Genomic DNA, 22,177 nt, shown 5'->3' with positions numbered 1-22,177 from the left:
GGCCTGTTATTTCAAAATAACAGGTGTGGTAGTGTGGACACTCCTCTTATCTTTTTGACCTAAAGGGGGTTATTTCCAAATAAAGTCCTAATGTAGACCAGGGTTTAGTGGCCCAAATCCCCATTTTACAGATTAGTAAAATAGCATTGCCCTACCTCAGAGGGGTGCTGTGAGGATAAATACATTGAAGATTGTGAGGCTCTCAACTATTCTGTTGATGGGGGACAAAAAAGAACCGAACAGCGTTAAGTATCTCGGATCCAGTGATTCCACCTACGCTCACCAAGGATTTGACTTAGTAGCTGTTCAAACAGTGCTTGAGTGGTTGTGGGGTGGACACATCAGCTAAACCTATGAGCAGCCCACATGCTATCAGTATGAAGCTGAGAATGGAGGAGTATTCAAATAAAACAGCCACTTTAAGGCGATGAGACATTTTATTGAAAGGAAATCACTACGTGAAGTTAAAACTTCAGCAGGCATAATAATCACTGAGTATTTCATTATATCTTGGAAGGGATCCATAATGAAATAAAGAGCCAGTACGTTTACTAGGAGAGGGGAAAAAATAGCACTCTATATACATGGAAAGTTTAATTTTTAATGGAGTGTAATTTCCAAAGTCTTGTTAACAATGCTGTTATTAATATTGTCACTTCATGTTCATTTGAATAGTCAAATGATGCATATTCATATGTGCATAATCTAGTGAGATGCAGCAATAAATAATCTCTTGGCTCCTTTTCAGTTCGCAATTATAACATCAGCAAGGCACTAGATTAGTGGCTGGTTCTGGCATTGGCATTTATGAATTCTATGGATATTTTCAACATCAATGCATTTTAATATAATAACTTGAAGAGCTGATAGTTCAACAAGGCTAGAATTTACAAAGGATATCGGGTAGAATTTTCAAAAGCACCTAAGTCTCGTTTTTGACAGTGACCTAGGACCAGGGTTTCAAGGCTATTTTGCCCCTTAAAAATAAGATTTTTAGCACACCGAAGGATTTTCACAGGAACACTAGGCTATGGAAGTTAGCAGTTATACATCAGTGGGAAGTTACGCACATAACCTACTTAAGTAGGTTTTGGAGATAACATTAGACACCTAGCTGCATCTTTAAGCACCAGAATACCTTTGAAAATCTGGCCTTTAAGCCCTTTAAAACCCTAAGGAAAAAAGATGCTCAGGCCCAGATCCTCAAAAGAATGGACCTGGCTCCCAGATCTGGTCATAAGCCTCTGTTGAGATATGGGCCAAACCAACTTAAGCACCTTTAAAAACCTCAGACTGAGTTTCCTGAGCAACAGTTTGGCCATTTGGATTGTAAAGGAACCTCGATCTGGAAATACTGTCAACACAACACCTTCATTTAAAAAAAAAAAAAAAACCTCCGAGGGGAAAATTTTACTCTAGTGCAGAGAACCAGCAAAAGGTCTGCTTTCCATGGAGGTCATCACAGTATCCAGGATGGTCTGATGGTCTTATTCAAAGTATACATTCTACTCCACTTTGGTAGGCCTGGAAAAAAATTGATTTAAAAGAGGAAGGCTGTGTCATGTTGTATCTAGGGCACTAGACATGGTTTTAGAAGAGGCAACATTTTTCAATTAAACTTTTTTTTGGGGCAAAATATAGAGATTTATTTAGCATGCACACATTTTTTGTCAAAACTCCCCCCCCCCATTTCCTCCACAAAATCAAAATAGATGGCTTTTTTTAAATTCAAATTGACTTTGTTTACAAATTTTTGTTTAAAAAAAATTAAAAACTCAAAATTAAAATGAACTGTTTGGCTTTTATTTTCCCACACCAATAACAAAAATTTTGAAAAAAAAAATCATAGCAGAGTCAACTCAACAATTACCCCTACTCCCTATTTTTCTGTAATTTCCAGATAACTGAAAAAATCAGTTATTCACACTGCTGTAATTTCCAGCTTTGTCACTCACTTGATGCATGTCTTTGGACAAGTTATTTCTCCTTTGTTTCCTTTAACTTTCTTGTCTGTTAGGATTCTAGGCTCTTCAGGGCAGAGAATGTATTCTCCAGATAATTGTACAGCATCTAGCACAATGTGGCCCCCAAATACTACTTCTAATACAAATAATAATATATGGTGTATTGTCCAGCAACAGAGAATATTCCCAGTTAATAATAATGTATACTTACAGGATGCTTTTTAATAGCTCATAAGGCTTCATCAGAAATTACTGTCTCATTACATATTATTCCATGAAGTTATGTTGTCCTAGTGATCCTGTAACATTATGGTTAAGGCTGATATTGATAAATAGATAAGAGAATTAAAGGAGTTGACAGTGACGGAAATTGCCTCAGGGGCTAGAACCAGGTGCAATTTACATAACTTAGATTCTCTTACATTATCTCGTAGTTTGACATGAGCCCCACATGTGACACTTTCAATGGTAACTGAGTGGAATCAAGCCCGTGAACTCAAAAGGCTTCAGTGAAATACAGAACATTCTTACTGCAGGTGCATAACTCACATCTCATTAAGAGCTTATTGTGGAGATAGAGACACAGCTTGTGAATTTTCTAATTGCATGTTTGCAAATTACCAATGCAGTTCTTTGAAACAACTGTGGTGCTTGTGCCATTGAAATGTTGGGTTTATTTTCCTAGCCCTGAATTCACCATTAGCATGTGGAGCAGCTTTTTGTTTTTTTGTTTTCCTTTAGTTAGATTTATTACTCCCCAGTATGAATTTTATCAATTCTAATCTTATTTTCCCTTCCTGTCTACAGGTCACATGATACTTGCAGCCTCTAATATTCCCATTTTAATATTGATGCCTCCAGAATCAAATTTACTCTCATCCTTTATACCTTAATGCTTCCATGTACTTAAATACATGTTGCTGTACGTTATAAAGCATCTCCATATTTCTTCCAGCGGTGAATTCTTTTCAATATATCACGTCACAAAGGCTTTTCAAGGAGTCTGTTACTGACGTCTAAAAGACAAGATTCTCAATATTTGATGCAGTCTAACTGAGATATTTTGCTTTCGTATGCCAAGTAAAGCAAGATGCATATAAGATGTCTCAGTCATAGCGATATGGGGAGAGGGCATAGTGCAGTAGGTTAGACAGACAAATAGCTCTGTAGTTAAGGCTAAAGTTACCTTTCTGTTACAAACTCAGTCTACATCCCTACCTATTCTCCCGCCCCTGCCCCCCACCCCACCCCCCAAAAAAATCCCTATCTTCCTTAAACTTCTCATTTCATTCCAGGATGGAGTTTTTCAGGGAAGTTTTATGTTTTTTTCTAAGTCACAGGATTTGTAAAATATCCTTTCCCTTCACTCTGAACATTTTTCTTAACTCTTTTTGGGCGTGTCTATGCTTACCAGACTATCAACACTCTGGAGATCAATCTTCTAGCATTCGATTTAGCAGGTCTAGTATAGACCTGTAAATCGAATGCTGAGGGCAGCTCCTGCCAGCGTCCGATACTCCTCCTTCAAGAAGTAAGGGAAACCAATGGGAGCATTTGCTCCCATCAGCTTCCCACTGTGTGGACGCTGCCACAGCTTGGCTTAAGGTTAACTGACTCCAGCTATGCAAAATGCATTTTGCGTAGCTGGAGTTATGTACCTTAAGATGACCTGCCTGGTCTACTTTAGATCAGGCTTTTGTAGGATCATCATGGGCCAGATCTTGACCAATTGCTGCAGCTGCCCTGAAGATGGTTTGCTATCACAAAACTGTTAGAGCTAGGTGAGCTGGCTAGAGGGAAATCCCAGGATGGCATAGGGCCAGGATGACCAATGCTATTGCTTCATATAAGTGGGGTAGCTATAGAATCATAGAACACTAGAACTGGAAGGGGCCTTAAGAGATCATCGAGTCCAGTTCCCTGCCCTCACTGAAGGCCCAAGCACAGTCTAGAGAAAGAAGGGCATGAACTGCAGTGCTGCTTTACTTTGTGTCTATGAGAAGGGCTCTTGGCTAGAGGAGGCTGTTACAGGCAGGTGCAAGTTAGATGCTGCCATAACTTGTGCTGAGGGCTTACCTTGGTCCTGGCAGCATGGAAGAGGAGATAGGATGCTGGGAACATAGACAGGGGCAGGGGAAATAAATGCGGCAGTGTGGTGAGGACTCAGGACAGGATGACATGGAATGGTGCAACAGGGATGGCTGATGGAGGGCTCTGTTGCCATGGGTGATGGACAAAAGGAACTACAGAAGGGAGGAAAGGGGTGTGCAAGGGTCTCGGAACAACATCAGGCGGAGAAGGCAGGATCTTACATTTTAAAATAAATTATGTGGGTACGTTTCCTTTCCCTCTATATTTCCATCACCTGTCTATTCCCCACCTACCCAAATAACTCCAACTAGATATAACTCTCACTGGCACACACAGGTATCTCCTGGTCTTTCTGTGGGTCCCCCTCTCCCAATTTGGCCTCCCTATTGCCCAATCTTAACTTTGCCCCCCAATACCAAATATTCCTTAGGGGAGTTGAATGTCAAGATGACTAGTCTATGTATCAGCTCAGTCTACCAAACCTATTGTTATTACCTGAGCAAATATCAAAGTGCCATGTCTAACGAAGGACCTTGAATTTGCACTTGAATGTTCTAGAATGTAAGATTATCTCTAACTATTGTGCTATTTCATGTACTTTAGGCACTTATGTTGGATGCTTCAGTGATGATTCCAGGGAGAAGACACTGAAGGGAGCGGTGTTTTATGACTTAAGAAAAATGACAGTATCTCATTGTCAAGAAGCTTGTGCTGAGAGGTAAAGAGAGATTTTTCACTGCACTTTTATCTGTTCTCCGATAACAAAGGGAATTTAGAATTGCATTCAGAAGGGGGAAGAATGTGCATATATTAAAGAGGAGACAAACAGTATTGAAAACGGTGTTTACCTCATGCCTCCAAATAGAAGGTTGCTTGGCAACACTGCAAGAAGGGGACTTTTTCACCCCTGCCTAGCTACAGTGGCAAAGCCATTTTGGGTTAGTGTCCTTCCCCAGGATTACTGCTTGGATGAATGGAAATGAACAGATCATACAGGAAATGTTCACTGGACCAGTTTGAGGTCTAAACTGTAATGTGAACTACAGTTTGCACATGGGAAATAAGATGGACAGGAACATTGTGTCTGGGTGCAAAAATGACTCCCTGGTTTACCTCAACTTCGGAGCAGAGGTGTAAGATTAGCTGAACCGGCATGAGGGGTGGTGGTAAGAATTTATGGCAGGTACAGGTTTGTACTTCTACACCAGTCTCTCCGGTCCTAGGGGCAAGAGAAAGCAAAAGAAGAATGGAGACTCAGAAGTGTGTCTCAGGCACACTTGCTTCCTAAGTCCTTGTCTATACTTAACTGCAGAGCGGCTCAAAGAGATAGATCCTCTGGGGTTTGATTTAGCGGGTCTCGTAAGAACCCGCTAAATAGATTGCTGATGGCACTGCCGTCGATCCCAGTATTCAAGAAGTAAGGAAAGTCAATGGGAAAGTTTCTCCTGTTGACCTCCCGCAATGGGAACGCTGCAGAAGTTTGACTTAAAGTATGTCAACTCCAGCTACACTATTCTCGTAACCAGAATTGCTTATCTTAAGTTGACTTTCTCTCTAAGGCTCCATCTACACTGCAAGTTTTTGTGGCAGAAAATTTTCTAATGAGGGACTCATTAGCATGAGTCCTGATATCATTAGCATATTTTCTGCTGTTTCTTTGGTGCAAAGGGTTTTTGCGCAAAAAGAAGCAGTGTGGACATTTCCGTTTTGCGCAAAAACACTGTTTTGCACAAGATCCTTATGCCTAGATAAGGCAGACAAAGGGTGGGAGAAAGGAAAAGTTATTATCCCCATTTTACAGATGGAGAATTGAAGCACAGGGAGATTAAATGACTTGCCTAAAGTCCTAGAATCAATGGGTGGTAGAATTAGGAAATGAACCCCAGATGCCCTGAATACCCAGTCCAGTGGCACAACCACAAAGCCATCCTTCTTTGATTGCGATGAAAAGTATGAAAAGGTATTAGGTTACATTCAGACTGCAGTATAGCTGAAGCAGCAGATACCGTAAATAATACTGAAAGTAATAATGCAGCTCTGCTTGAACAACCATTGTGAATTAGCCATTAATTCTTACGTTTGTTTTTTTGTGGTGTACGTGGTAAGTCCCTTTACAAGCACTGCATTGATCCTTGTTTGAAATATATTTAAGGATAATCAGTCAAACCCTCAGCTGATGTTAGTCAGCATAGCTTCAGATCATACCCAATGGTCTCATAGCTGTGTGTGTGTGTGTGTCTGTCTAAAGCCACGTTGACACTAGGAGAAAAAAGTCAAACTAAGACAGCAGTTCCGGTTATGTGAATAGCATAGCTGGAATCAACATAATGTAGTTCGAATTTCCGCAGTGTCCTCACTGTGGCAGATCAACCAGAAAGTTTCTTCCATCGACTTCCCTTACTTCTTTTGACTAGTGGAGTACTGGAGTTGACAGGGATGCAATCAGCAGTTGATTAAGTGGGTCCTTACTAAACTTGCTAATTTGAATCCGAGGAGATGGATCTTCTCAGCATCGATTTTCCCAATAAGTGGAGACATGGCCTTGTTGTGTGCAAGAGACTTTGAGTGAGCGAGAGAGACTTCTTCACCTTAAGAGACAAAGGCTTTCTATTTGTAGTCCATCATTTTGCACTGCCAATTAGACTACATCCATGCAAATGTTAAGCTTACATACCCACCCCATATGTTCAAATCTTTAACAGACACCTCTCTAATCAAAGCAGATTGCCCGTTCATGCTTATTATTGGGTTTTCTTATTTTATATAGCAACTGTTTGCTGAAGCACACATTGGAACCAGGAATCAGAGAATAACTTTTGCACCTTGTAAGAGACAACGAGTCCTTAATCTAAAATTCAAGTAATACCAGGTGTTTGTTTTGACCATTTGAAAGTCACTTGATGTATCAAAGATGGCTTCTTTTAAAGGCTAGTTCAGAGAGCTTCAGAGATACACTTTTTGTGCCGCTCTAAATGGTCAAATACTTTACAAAAAGGAGCTGAAATGTTTTGCTTGGGCTGGGACCCATCTCGCTTGAGCTGCGATGCCATCGCATCTGCCATTCTAAACAGCCTCAGGCCTGATCAATGTTTAGATGCGAAACCTGCAACAGACACAGATGTTTCATGACATGGTGCTGTGATTCCGTGGATGACACTACTGAACTAATACCCAGCAAAGTCTTAAGGTCAATGTGCCATTGGGAGGTTACTTTCATAAGACATGAAAATGAAATCCTGGGAAAATATCAATGTTAATACGTCCTTAGAACGTCTTTGAAAAGCTGGGGTGTTAAAATAGAATCCATTGGTCAAACTGCCTCTTGGGATCATTCCATCCTTCCTCACAAAGTCCCCTGTTTACTTTCAACTGGAAATGTTATTCTGCTCTTCTTTCCTGTCCCTGACATGCCACATTAATATTGACTTTTTTTTAATGGTTGCCGCCTTATCCCCTAGTGTATATATACACTACAGAGTTTTGTCAGAGAAATGGACGTTTTTCTGACAAATCTTGAGGAACATCCACACTGCGATTGCGTTCTTTCCCAAGTAAATCGAAAGAACAGAGGAGTTTTTGTGGTATTGGTAATCCTCATTCTATGAGGAAGAACGCCTTTTTTGCGAAAGACCTCTTTCGCAAAAACGTGTGTGTGAACGGGGAAGAGGGAGTTTTTTTGGAAGAAGAGGGAAGAGGAAAAAGCACAGGTGCTCTGGTGGCCATTATGTCCATAGCAATCACTGCTTACATGCGAGATAACTTCCAGTCAGTCTGGACGCTATCTTTTGAAAAAGTGCATTGTTTTTTCAATGCGCTTTTGCAGTGTGGGTGCCGTCTTCCGCAAGAAGTTTTTTCAGAAGATCTTTTCCAAAAAAAGCTTCTTGCGCAAGAAGCCTGTAGTCTAGACGTAGCCCTAGAGACACATTTTGCGTGTGTTTGTGTGGGGACAGGGGAAAGCAGCACTGTGGATAGTTTGCATCTAAAAGATTTGTTTTTAAGTTTGCCAACTGGGCTGAGAAACTTTTGGAATGGGTCAGCTGTATTCAAGACATTGCTTTCTCCCTGCAGGGCTTACACCTATGCTGGCTTAGAGTATGGCGCAGAATGTTACTGTGGGAACACGCTCCCAGAAACTATTGCAAAGCAGGAAGAGTGCAACAATGAATGTAAAGGAGAAAAAGGTTCCATCTGTGGAGGGGTGAACAGGCTGTCTGTGTACAGGGTGGAGGAGCTCCGGGCTGGGGCCAAACGCAGTAAGTAGCAAAGCAATTTGATGAATATTTTCTCCCACTCGGGATAAGACATTCAGGCTATGTCTAGACTACATCCCTTTTTCGTAAAAGGGATGTAAATTAGATGTATCGCAATTGCTAATGAAGCGGGGATTTAAATCTCTCCCATTTCATTAGCATAAAAATGGCTGCCGTTTTTTTTTTGGCACGGAGCTTTGCCGGAGAAAAGCACCAGTCTAGACGCTGATCTTGCAGAAAATAAAGCCTTTTCTGAAAGATCCCTTATCCCTCTTGAAATAAGGGATAAGGGATCTTTCAGAAAAGGCTTTATTTTCCGCAAGATCAGTGTCTAGACTGGTGCTTTTCTCCTGCAAAGCTCCATGCCGAAAAAAGCGGCAGCCATTTTTATGCTAATGAACCAAGATTTAAATCCCCGCTTCATTAGCAATTGCAATACGTCTAATTTACATCCCTTTTACGAAAAAGGGATGTAGTCTAGACATAGCTATTGATTTTTAATAAGAGTGAGGTGCCTAATCAGTGTTGTTCCCTGTCAAGCTGAGCCCTTACGCAGCCACCGAAGAGAGAATCAAATGCCACCCAGTTGATTAGCAGACCACACAGCAGGTGTTTCTGCTGGTGGTGCACATCTGCACATGCCTCAGTGCAGAAAACAAAATTTATTCTGCATATGGTTGGCCAGAATTAGAGGGAACATTGCACCTAAACCTTTGAGGATCTGGGCCATGCTGTCCACTTGTGGCTTGGTAGAAGTATCTGCCTCAGCTAGGATGATAGCTCCACTGGCCAGTTAGGAGAAGCGTGAAGCATCTGACTCAGTTGCATCAGAGTTGCTCAATAAAGAGTTTGGGTTACCATGGGAACCAGTAAAATATAGTGCCTTATGACTGTCACCTCAACAAGATTTCATCGGCAAAAAAAAATCTGTGTTGCATTCATTATCACAGAGCAAAATGTAAGTATATTAGACATTTAGAAAACTTGGCCTTTCTTAAGCAAATGGCAGATGACATATATGTGCCATTCTTGCCCAGTGTCTCTCTCCAGCAAAATCAATACACTTCTGTTTCCAGGGGTAGAGCAATATGGCTCTGTCTCCTCTAGATGGGAGCTGGTAATGATATCACACAAAGATTTCTTAGTTCCTAAAGAACACCTATTTTCTTAGTAGATGGGGTTGGCGGTGCGGTTTCCTAATTTAGAGCCAATGCTTGTATTGTTTGCCATTCAGTTAGGATGTATCATGGGAGATAAGAGATAAAACACAAACCACATACATGTCTAAGCAGCTGAGCAGGCTTTGCTTTTACAAACTTTCTGATTCCCTAACGTGGATATTTGCCGAGGACAAAGCAATGAGAACCTCAGCATAGACGGTGAAAGAAAAGTCAAGATTTGTACAATAATGCACGTTGCTACACATTAATTATCCATCACAGGTACACAGACCTAAATTTGCTAATGTCGGGCTGAGAGGCACCTTGGCAGTCTTCCCAGGATTTGCATCACTTTTTAGTTCTGCAGGAAGTGTGTGTGTGTTTGTATGTGTGTGTGTGTTTGAGAGAGAGGGTATGTCTAGACTACACCTCTCTGTCGACAGAGAGATGTAGATTAGGCACATCCAAATTGCTAATGAAGCAGGGATTTAAATATCCCATGCCTTATTAGCATAAACATGGCTGTCGCTTTTTTTCGAAATGGAGGTTTTTCGAAAAAAACGGCAGTCTAGACACGGATCTGTTGAAAATAAAGCCTTTTCCGACAGATCCTGTAAACCTCATTTTTTTTGAAGAATACAGGCTCTGTTGAAAAAGGCTTTATTTTCGACAGATCTGCATCTAGACTGCTGTTTTTTTCCAAAAAAACTCCGTTTAAAAAAAAAGCAGCGGCCTTGTCTATGCTAATGAGGTGTGGGATATTTAAATCCCTGCTTTATTAGCAATTTTGATATGCTTGATTTGCATCCCTCTGTCGACAGAGGGATGCAGTTTAGACGTAGCCAGAGAGAGATTGTGTGTACATGTAGTGATATTTCACTGGAAAGGCTAGAATTACTTTTTAAAGTTTTTTTTTAAGCTTTAGTGAATTATGCATTGGCAACTGATGTCTAAAAGACAGATTGGGATGCCTTTGCTCACCTTAAGTAAGATCTTACTCTTTGAATGGTCCCATTGAAATCCTGCTGTGCTCCAGTCCCTTGAGAATCTAGGTATAAGCTCTGCTCCATATCAGATGTGATAGGATTCTCCAGAGATTCACAGAACTTTGGTTCCATGAATACAATATTAATGTGGGAATTGGTGGCAAGCAATGAGTCTTTCAAGAGCATCATGGGTGGTAAGGAATCTTCTGTAGTGGTGGGGATTGATTTTTTTGTTTGTTTGGGGTGTTTTGATGCTGTTTGTTACAGTCTGATTCTAGGGAGACTTCTTTCTCCCCCAGCTTGTATTATTTTGCTTGCACATGTCTTGAGTAGCCCCATATGTAAGATCTTCCTGCAATGTAGCTGGTGCGACATCCTGTGTTAAGGTTCCAGATAATCTTTAAGGGTATCACTGGTTAGAGGAACAAAGAACTATGGCAGAGAAGTGCACCGCTCTGCGTGGGAGTTGCTGTGATGCTTTCTAGGGAGGTCCAGAAATGTAAATTACCCCGTTACCCCTCTTTCTCTGTCTCAGCATAACAGGGATCAGCTGGTGCAAGACAGTGTGGCAGCCGCCTACCAGCCCAGTCAATTAACTGGCCAAGCAAACTCCTTACCAGTCCTATCTTTGGTTTTGCAAGTTAAGCCTTGCCCAGGCCCACTGATGGGAGGGCGGGGGGGGGGGGGGGGGGAGGGGGGGGGAGGAGAGGAGGCAAAAGGAGCAATTATCCCAAGGCCCAACAATTTAAAAGGGCCCAGTTCTAGCTTTGTAACATAGGCATGTACGAGGGGTGTTCTTCATAATCAGCTGGTGTGATGCACCTTGGCATGTTTGCATAGAGGGAAGCTGATTGAAAGCTCTGGGGAATCATCTGTTTTGTGCAGTGCTGAGCACAATGAAGCCACCAGGTGCTTTTCTAATGCTCCTAAGCAGTGCTTTTTTTGTTTATTAAAAAAAAAAAAAAAAGGTGTCGGTACTCTAGGGGAAAAGTTGTTGAGCCAAAAAAAACAACAACAAAAAAAGCCGGGGTGGAGCTGGCATTGCCCTTTTAAGAGATGCAGCCCCTTTAAGACATGCGGCCCAGCCAACTGTTGGACACTTGCATACAGAGATGACGGTACGCTTTGTTCTTACCAGGTAAACTCTGACTGGAGGTGCCGGGACCATCACAAAAAAGGCACTGCTCCTAAGAAATAGTTATGCTACTGCGGTAGGAGGAGAAACAGTTCATCTTTTAATTGGATTTTTGGAGGCATGTGGGAGGATTCAGTATGGAATCCCAGAACTTGCTGTCTTTACTGCTGTCGTTCTCTGGCGTCTCTGTTTTTCTTTTCCTGATGTTCTTTTTATTTTCCTCTTTCCACCTACCCTTTCCTCCCACCCCACATTTATGCACGTGCGAGTCTCAGTGCTACCATTCTATACTGCAATGGGACAATGTAATAGTGTTGGTGCATTGAGATCACACAATAAGATCGTCAACTAGGCTATTTCTACACTACAAGGTTTTTGTGCAAAAACTGATGGAGCGTCCACACCTCAAACGCTTTTTTGCGCAATAAAAAATACAGAAAATCGATAGGGCAGAAGGCTTTTGCCAGTAGACTTATTAATCTCCCTTCAAGGAATAACTCCTTTTTGTGCTACAGCTCTTGCGCAAAAAAGAATGTGTGGATGCTCTGCAGAGGTTTCTCACACAAAAAGAAAAAACACAGGTGCTCTGATGGCCATTCAGCGAATGGCCATCAGAGCTTTCTTGTGCAAGAGTGGCCATGCAGTGTGGACGCACTTTTGAGGTGTGGACATGCTTTTCCGCAAAAACTTCTTGCACAAGATCTCTTCTGCAAAAAGCTTCTTGCACAAAACCGCTGCAGTGTAGACAAAGCCCTACTGAGCACTGGTATCCTAGCAGCTTTCAAATATCTAAAAGAATGCTACAAGGAGAAGGGAGAAAAATTATTCTCCTTAATATCTGAGAATAGGACAAGAAGCAAGGGACTTCAATTGCAGCAAGAAAGATTTAGGTTGGACATCAGGAAAAGCTTCCTGTCAGGGTGGTTAAACACTGGAATAAATTGGCTGGGGAGGTTGTAGAATCTCCATCGTTGTAGATATTCAAGAGCAAGTTAGATAAACATATGTCAGGGATCTGGACCATGTTTGGTCCTGCCGTGACGGCAGGGGACTGAATTTGATGACCCTTTGAGGTCCCTTCCAGTCCTAGTGTTCTATGACTTTAAATAGCCAACCACACACAGCATATCAAGAACCATGGCATGCAGATGCAGCTTCTTTACTGGAATAAAATAAATTGCTCCTAGGAAACATTAGGCCAAGTCCACACTGGCACTTTACAGCACTGTAATTTTCTGAAAAACACACACACACCCCATGCTCGAGTACAGCAGGATACAGCATTGTGATCCAGGCTACAGCACTGAGAGCTGTAGCTCAGCTTCCAGTGCTGTTAGCTGTCCCCAGCATGGAGATGGTTTACATAGAGTTCTGGGAGAACTATCTCCCAGCAAATGTGCCATGGCTATAATTTCAGAATAAAGTGCAGCCACGACTTCACTTTAAACTGGTACAGCCATGTCTTCACTCAGCAGAAGATTTGGAAGATTGACGCTGCCACAATCAATCTTTTGGAGTTTGAATTAGCAAGTCTACTTAAGACCTGCTAAATCAAACTCAGAGGGTTCCCTTCCTTCCCCTCGGCATCCTGTACTCCTGCTCTCGTGAAGAGAAAGGTAAGAGTGTTTGTTCTCATTGGCCTCCTGCTGTGGGGATTGTGGGGAAACTTGAATCAAGGCACGTGGCCTTCAGCTATATAACTGACGTAGCTGGAGTTGTGTATCTTGATTTGACCTTTCCTGTTAGTGTGGACCTGGCCTAAGTGTTGACAAAGAGAGATCTAGCATAGGATATTGACTTGATTTGTCTTTAAATGCAGCAATGAAAACACGGAGTTAAAGACAAGACAAGTACCATGGGAGTGGTGAGAAATAAAGCCACTCACATGCATAAATGCTGGACCAGAACCTCTTGTCTTGGTGGTATAGATTATCAGTAATGTCACAAGTGGGATATAAGACCCTACACATATGTGAGTGAGGTCAAAATCCACCATAAGGGTACACACATCTCTGCAGAAGCCAGACTTTATCAGGGCCTGATTCCAGACTGAGGGTGAACACCCACAGAAGTGGGGAACCATCCCTAATCTCTCCATCTTCTACCCTAAGTGCAAAGTGTATTTCTTCAACCCACCCTCCCATGTATAAACACAGAGAAGTGTGGACATTTAAAAATAAACTCCAAAGCTGCACTACCTGTGCAGTTCTCTAGGGGCAAGGATAAGAGAGAAAATGAACCACACAACAGATCTTACTCATGTCACTTAATGCTCTAATGGAGAGGGCTCATATACTACAGTGCTATAAAAAGTCTACAGAGAATAGAATGGATCAAAACTCGCTGCCTCCTGTAATCTAATCATGTCCATGTATATCCTGCTTCCCACCTTCTACTCTTAAGTGCAAAGTATATTTCTTCAACTCACTTTCTGTTTTATTCCTTGGTTCCTTCTTCCTGTTGATTACATCTTTAGACTTAGGTTTTTTTTTTTTTTTTTTTTTTTTGTGGCATACTGAACTCATTTTGTTTCTTCCTGAAAAAAATATAAACAAAAAGATATGGTTTGCCCGGAAATTTTTCATCTGTCCTGTGCCATTTGGACACCCAGTTTTCCTATTCATTTCTAACAGTAGTTGGGCCTCCGTATCCTGTAGCTCACTTTGAAAATATCATCATTAAAAAAAAATCATTCAGTTCTTTGAACTTAGTGGTTTCCATTGCAAGATCAGTATGTGGTACCAGATATTTCAGAATGGTTTCTGGCGTAGGGATGTAAAATCCAGTTTAGTTTATTAACCAATTAAACAGGGGCAAATGGGGGAGGAGCAGGAGCTAGAGCGCCTCACCCACCCACTATAGATGGGGGCTACAACAGGCTGGAGCACACTCCTCCCCCAATCCACGGTAGGTCCTGCAGGGCTGGAGCAGTCTCCTGCCCACAATTTACTGTTTTCTAGTATTTAAAACAGGAGCTGGCTCAGTGTGATACCTGTTGATACATGATGCTTTTTAAGATGATCACTATATGCTGTTGAGATGCAACGCAACTGTTTAGCTTATCAAAAAGATCAAGAGGTGATTTGATTATGATGTAAAGCTACCATGGAGAAATAAGCTCATGGTGAGATAATACTGGATACTAAAGGGCTCTTTAATCTAATGGAGAAAGGCACATTAAGAACTAAAGGCTGGAAGATAAAGACAGACAAATTCACATTGGAAATAAAGAACACATTTTAAACAGAAGTATCAGAGGGGTAGCCGTGTTAGTCTGAATCTGCAAAAGCGACGAAGAGTCCTGTGGCACCTTATAGACTAACTGAAGTGTAGGAGCATAAGCTTTCGTGGGCAAAGACCCACTTCGTCAGATGCATGTAGTGGAAATTTCCAGAGGTAGGAATAAATATGCAGGCCAGGATCAGGCTGGAGATGACCAGGTGGTCATCTGGTCATCAGCCACCTGGTCATCTCCAGCCTGATCCTGGCCTGCATATTTATTCCTACCTCTGGAAATTTCCACTACATGCATCTGACGAAGTGGGTCTTTGCCCACGAAAGCTTATGCTCCTACACTTCAGTTAGTCTATAAGGTGCCACAGGACTCTTCGTCGCTATTTTAAACAGAGTGATTATCCTCTGAAGTGGTAGATTCTCCATATCTTAAATATTCAAATCAAGACTGAATGCTTATGGAAGAGATACTTTAGTCAGGCACAAGTTATTGGACTCAGTATAGGGTAACTGTATGAAATTCTTTGATCTGTGCTATATGGGTTAGATGGTTGAATGGTCTCTTTGGTCTTAAACATCTATGATTTTATGTGCAAAAGATTTGGGGTGAGTTAGATGATAAAGGCAAAGTGATCTCTTCAAATCTCTAATGGGAAACAAACACATCATCTTAAAAAGTATATCTCAGGGACTGAATATCTGATATCTTTCTCCCACTAAGAAATGTAAAATTCTAGGGTCCAGATTCTATTAAAATATACTCCTTTACCACTGTGGAGCAACTCCATGGAAATCTATAGATTTACTCTGAAATTGGAATTTAGGTCATGTTGTCATACAGTCATATGCATATAAATCTCTTCAGAGCCCCAAACTATAACTATTAGTTCAAGTTGACATTAACTAGATTTGTCCATTTACTGGCTGTTTTGCTAGACACATTATTGTGTAGTCAACAGAGCACTGGACTAGAACTCAGAGTTAAATTCCCAGGTCTTGCTGAATGAGCTTGTGCAAGTTGCTTCACTTCTCTGTGTCTCAGTTTCCCCATCAATAGAATGGGAAGAATGATATTTGCCTCCTTTTTAAAGTGAGTTGAGACCTAGGAATTAAAAGTGACGTAAAAATGTAGGTATTATCGTTAGATGACTGGGTTAGTCAGATACTACTTTCTGTATCATCATCACTGACCTTCTCCAAGAGTAGAAAAGCCACTTGTATAACTAGGCTAATGTATTTCCAGGACAACTTTTCAAGGGGACATTTGTCCTTGTACGGTAAGTAAGGAACACTGCATTGTAAGTGCTAGTCGGACTCAAGGCCAAATTCTGATCTCATTATTCAGCTGTTAATACAGAGAAACTCTACTGATCTTTGTAATTCCTAAGCATTTATATTGGTGCAATAGAGATCAGAATCTGGCCTTCAGGATTTGAGCAAAGAGCATGCATTTTCCCTGAATGACCTGTAAAAGCTAAGTTTAGATTTTGAAGGCTGCAATGAATTCCTCTGATCTGAAAAGAATGCAAGAGAATGGGAAGGGGGATGTCTTAGTAACTGAACAGATGGGCAGAAAGGTGGGTCCCTAAAGGTGGCTTCTGAAACTCATTTAAATTCCATTTCTTTTCTGGTGCAAATCATGGGAAGCTTTGTAGATTTTATCCGGGCTTTTAAGCCTTTCAGGGGGAAAATATCTTCAAAAGAAAACGGGCTCACAAACAATGGCAGAGCCCTCCACCAGCAGAATTTAATTTAAATTTTTCTCTGCAGCGCTACTTTCAATAGTTACTACAGGGCTAAAGGGATGGGTTCCTTTCTGTATAGCAGGATTTGCAGCACATTTTCCCAGGCTCTTTCTCTCTATGTCTCTCATTTCTAAAGTACTCTGAAAATACATATATATGGAGAATTTTTTTAAAGATTCAGAATGATTATTGTCCTTTGTGATAGAGGCAGGCTAATATGGATGCTGTTTTCTCAAGAGAAACCTATTTCATATCCCTGCAGGGAGGAATGTTATCTATCGAGGATGTTTTAGAGCTCCAGAAAATTTAACAGTCACCTTCCCAGCCTCTTTGATACAGTCCAATTTGACGGTGGAGAAGTGCTCTGAATTTTGCTCCAAGAAAGTAAGAACAGTTCTTATTTTACTTTTCACTCGCTCTCTCTCTCCCTCTCTCTCTCTCTCTCTCTGTGTGTGTGTGTTAATTTACAAAGTGAATAGAGAAGCTTAGTGCCTTTGAGCTGGGAATTCAAAAATTAGTTTCCAAAGGACATTTTTTTTTTCCAAAGGAAGCTCTCAGTGTCATATCTGGTCTAATTATTATGGGTTGTGGGTGTGTGGGGGAAGAAATCAGAATTCTGCTGCTAAATATGAACAGGGAAACCAGTCCCAAGTGACCATCCAGTGGGCCTATAGAAAGTCAGTATTGTATGTCACATTACTAGCAAGCACAGATCTGAAATAGATGCCAAAGGGGACAGAGTCTTCCCCTAGGGATTCAAGTTCAGCACCTTAGATGTTCAGGGGATACTGAATGGAAGAATTCTCTCCGGTTTGTACCTTGTGAGCAGATTCTGATCTCAGTTACGCTACTGTCAATTATCAGGACATTGCTAAGCTCACTGGAATTACAGCAGTATAACAAGTCTCAGAGGCGTCGCTGTATTAGTCTGTTTCTACAAAAACAACGCGGAGTCCTGTGACACCTGAAAGACTAATTGGTTGATTCAGTCATAAGCTTTTGTGGGCAAAGACCCACTTTGTCAGATGCACTGGAGTGGAAATTACAGAGGCAGCATGAATATTCTAGCAAAGGAGTGGCCAACTCATTCCGGACAGAATAGCAGTGGATACAGCGTGAAGTTGTTGAGCAAAACAAAACAAAACAAAAAAGACTGCCACTTTAAGAAATGTGTTTAAAGGCTTTTTTGGCCACATTAAGCTCCTTCTGGCCGCTGCCATTTTGAAGACGCCATTTTGAATGGCCATGCCGGATGGCTCCTCTGCCCCGGTGAGCACAGAGTGTTACCTTATCTAGTGGAGGATCAGTGCTAACTAGGCCAGTTTGGTCAGTGTGGATATGGCCCCCCACTCCCAACAATTGCTGAGGAGTGTGAATACCATGATGGCATAGATCATGCACATAGATGTGCAGGTGGATGAGCCTTTGATGGTGTGACGTGTGTGCTTAGACCATTTTTACAGCTGTCCCAGGCATCGAGAAAAGCTCTGATTCTCATTTACATTTGGGGCCTTATGTAATTATGTTTATTTCCATTGAAGGCCCGTTGGTACTGCCAGAGTGGTGTAAAAAACCCACGGTAGTTAATAAAGTGATTATGGGACTAGTTCTCATTTACACTAAAGATACTTTGCACAGCTCTGACCCCAGTGCATTTAGATTCACCGTAAAACCCCTTTCCACCGCAACCAGTCTTAGGGCACGTCTAGACAACAGGCTTTTGTCGACAGAAGTTTTGTCAGCAGATACTGTCGACAAAGCTTCTGTCGCCAAAGAGCGTCTAGACTACATCCAGTTCTGTCAACAAAGCAAGCCGCTTTGTCGACATGACAGTGCAGACGCAAAGGTCAGTGTAGATGCAATAATACCTTCTGTCAACAGAACTCTGTCGTCAAAAGGCTGACAGACCTTATGTCGACAAAACTCAGGGGCAGTGTAGATGCAGGTATAGTTTTGTCGACAAAAGTCCACTTTTGTTGACAAAACCCTGTAGTCTAGACACACCCTTAGTTTCAACTCAAGTTAAGTTCTACTTCTGTTATAATGCAGGTTTCACCCAGTTTTTGTGCCTGTATAAATAACAGGTTATGGATGCAGGGGTTTAGTTTTTCTCTGAAATAACTATACTGGTCCAACCCCAAGTGTGGATTCAGTTATACCACCGCAAAGAGTCCTTAGACCTGCAGCGCCTTCTCCTTTTCATATGGGGATAAGCTGTATTTTGTAGCATGTGCACCTTTATACTGATACAATTGTGCCCATGTTGCAAGCAGGAGGTGTGAATGCAGACATGCCGGCTTTGAGGTAGCTAGCTTGTTACATAGGAAGCCACATAGGGGTAATCAGTTATTTATTTTCAGAGTTCAAATTTCTTGGCCATAGCATTAGTCCAGGTCCTGACTTCAGAGAAAATAATACAAAAATAACGATACGTAAATAAGATTTTCTGATCCATTCATAAGCATGTGGAGGTCCAAATTTGACCCCCGGTCTGCCTATTGACTAGGCTGTCCCTGCCAGTGTTCCCTCTAATTTTTCCCACCCTGGAGTGGAATTATTTTTCTTATGTGGAGGGGCTGTGCAACACAGAGGTGATGTGTGACATAGCACCTGCATATTGGCGCACAGAACAACATTCATGAGGCAGGAGTGGGACCAAAGGGTTCTGAGTGCGGGCGGGAGTTCAAGGCTGGGGCAGAGACTTGGGTGCAGAAGTATGAGAGCACTGGCTGGGGGCAGTGTGGGCTCTAGGGTGGGGTTGGAGTTGAGCGATTCAAGGTTGGGCTAGCGAGTTGGTGTGAGAGATCTCTGGGGTGGCAGGGCATGAGGGGGTTGTGGTAGAGGAGGGGGCCTCCAGGTGTGAGGAAGGGCTCTGGTCTGGGGGTTAGGGTGTGAGTTCTGGGCCGGGGTGCAGGAAGGGATGCGGACGCTGGGCTGGGGTTGAGGGCTTTCGGAGGGCGTGTTGGAGGGTGCTCAAGGAGGGTCGGAGTTGGGGCAGCTTGGACTGCTCCTCAGCTCCCTTCTGGGGACAGAGAGGTGGGGATTAGCAGGGGGCTGCTGCCAGCAGCAGGGGTCAGGCCTGCCCCCGTATTCACTGGTGGCAGCAGGAAGCAGAGTGACCTTGCCCCAGCCCTCTCCACTCCCCTTCCCCTAACTCTCACTGTGGTTCCACCCCTGCCCCCGAGCCACGTGGCCGGGGGAGCGGGTGGGTCTGAGTTGCTCTGTTTCCAGCCATGGCTACTGAGTGTGGGGGCAGCACGACACCTGCTCTATCCCTGCCCGGTAGCCCTGCTCCTCCTCCCCTGCACCAGCTCCTTTCCCTCATGGCTCTTGAGCACAGCCAGCCCCCCATGGAGCGGGCCCTGTGTAGGGCACCAGAACGGCTAGGAAGGGCCCTTCCTGCCTGGCAGCATGGACTTTACAAGCCAGGCCTGGATTCTGACCAACATTCACCTGTGCTGCCGAAGCATTGTTCTCCCAGGTACCTAGATTAAAGCTGGCTCGGGTCTGCCTATGCGCTACAGTCACATGTCTGATTGTCATGCAGACATACCCTAAGGGAGCTGTACTTTCCCTCTCGTGGCACAGTTAAAGCGATTCCACTCCTGTGTCCACATAAACGTTGAGTGGAAAATTCCAACTTTTTACATTTTACGTCCATTTTGCACTGGGGCAAACGACCATGCAGGGTGCAAACCAGGGGCTAATGAAGTTCTGCTACTTATTTATTGGCCTGCAGATTGACACACAGGCATGCATCCTCCGTCGGCTGGGTTTACATCTACATAATTCACTCCACTGCTTTGAGCAGAGATGAGCTGGTGTAACGGACTGGAGCATTTGGCCCAGGCACATTCTATGGTGCGGAGGTCACTCCACCCCCAAAGTTGGCTTGTATCTTTGTGAAGAGAAAGGTTTGTTTTATGGGCAGATTTAGCCTAAAGCCACCCTCAGATGCCATGGAGTAAACCAAACATTCAATTAATTTGTCTTCTAGTAACACAAATTGATTAAAACTATTAAGGCATGAAAGACAAATCTTTGTAATCACTAGGTAGAGTAATTTTAGCAGCTTTTATCCCTTGATGGGGAGTGGGAAGTCTTTTTCCAGTCAACATATCCTTTATGCTTCCTCCTCAGTTCAGCATGTTTTGAGAAAATGCCATTGAAGCTTTGTTCTGTGTTAATTAATTACCATTGTACGTGTGTGTGCATTCATAGTACCGATACAGGGAGTGTGTGAGAATAAGTGATAGATGACTCCAGGCTTCTAGCTTTGCCCTTTTTACACAGGGACATACAGAGAAATAAATCTGAACTAACAAAAAGTGTGAATTTTAAATGGATTAATTAATCCACACTAAATATCTGCGTGGACACTTTTCTTCAGTATTAAAGTGGCCTTCATTCAGCTGAGTTTAACTCACTTTCACACTGAATTAAGGCTACTTTAAACCTCTGTGTGGATAGTCATAATTAGAATTAAAGTGGCCTTAATTCAGTTTATAAGTGAATTAAACTAAGCCATATTAAGACCACTTTAATTCAGAATAAAAGTGCTCACATATTTTATAAGTAATCCACTTGTGAGGTGGAATTGTTGCTTGCCAATAGCTGAGATGATTGTATGGAAAAGCCTGGAGAAAAAAAGTTAGCAGAATCAAATGCACTCAAAAAACTGGTGCCTATATTTTCACAGATGAGTGGTGATTTTGGATGCTTCTGGTTTTTGGGATACCCTAAAAGGGCCTGGTTTTCAGAAAAGCTAATTCACGAGTAGTTAATTAAGATAAGTCCCTTAAAGATTAGATACAGCTCTCACTGAAAGACTATGGAAAGCTTTCTGTTGACTTCATTGGGAATTGGCCCTTGTCTTATCTCAGTAAGGGTTCATCTACACAGCAACATTTCTCCGCGTCTACACAGCAGGCAGTTATTTTGAAATAACGTCAAAATACTGTCAAGCTGCAGGACTTCTTACTCTGACTCCTGTAACCCTCATTGAACAAGGAGTAAGGGAAGTCAGAGGAAGAGTGCTCTGTTTCAAAATAAGTGCTGTGTAGATGCTCCCAATTTTGAAATAAGCTATTTCAAAATAAGCTACACAATTGACGTGGCTCAATTTGCTTAGCTTATCTCGAGTTAAGCCCTGCTATGTAGATCATACAATCATAGGGCTGAAAGAGACCTCAGGAGGTCATTGAGTACAGACCACCCCCCGCAAAAGCAGGACCAACCCCCAACTACATGCACCAACCCCAACTAGATGCATTCTAAGGTTTTGTATATCATCATCCCTCCATTAGATTTATCTCTATTCCAGTGGCATCTACAGAACTCATTCAGGATCACAACCCCACTGTGTTGTATACTACATAAGCATAAGCATATAAGAACTGCAAGCTATTTTGGGCAGGGAACAATGTAAAATAAGAAGAGATTTTCATTTCAGGGGGAGAGCTGATTTCAAGATATTTTCCTTTTTTACTCATAGAACAGTCATGCTGATAGAAATTTGCAAAATGATGTATGACTTTGTTGCACAATGAACATGTTTATTTTCAAACAGCCCCCAAATCATTGTGGGATGAACTTTTTTTGATGCCTGGCAC

General features: G+C 42.3%; 1 protein-coding gene across 1 annotated transcript in view; it reads left to right on the top strand.

Annotated features, from left to right (window-relative positions):
* The window catches only part of WSCD1 (WSC domain sialate O sulfotransferase 1), a 70,677-nt gene that overhangs the window by 27,017 nt on the left and 21,483 nt on the right, over nt 1–22,177 (top strand). Inside the window, exons 3-5 of the mRNA XM_006138563.5 lie at nt 4,659–4,773; nt 8,124–8,308; nt 16,828–16,949. Coding sequence (XP_006138625.3) covers nt 4,659–4,773; nt 8,124–8,308; nt 16,828–16,949 — 422 coding nt within the window. The remainder of the gene's footprint in view (nt 1–4,658; nt 4,774–8,123; nt 8,309–16,827; nt 16,950–22,177) is intronic.

This window comes from Pelodiscus sinensis, chromosome 21 (assembly GCF_052426305.1).
Source record: "Pelodiscus sinensis isolate ZL-2025 chromosome 21, ASM5242630v1, whole genome shotgun sequence".
Taxonomy (NCBI): domain Eukaryota; kingdom Metazoa; phylum Chordata; order Testudines; family Trionychidae; genus Pelodiscus; species Pelodiscus sinensis.
Note: the sequence above shows the minus strand (reverse complement) of the source record. Positions and strands in the feature narration are given on the sequence as shown.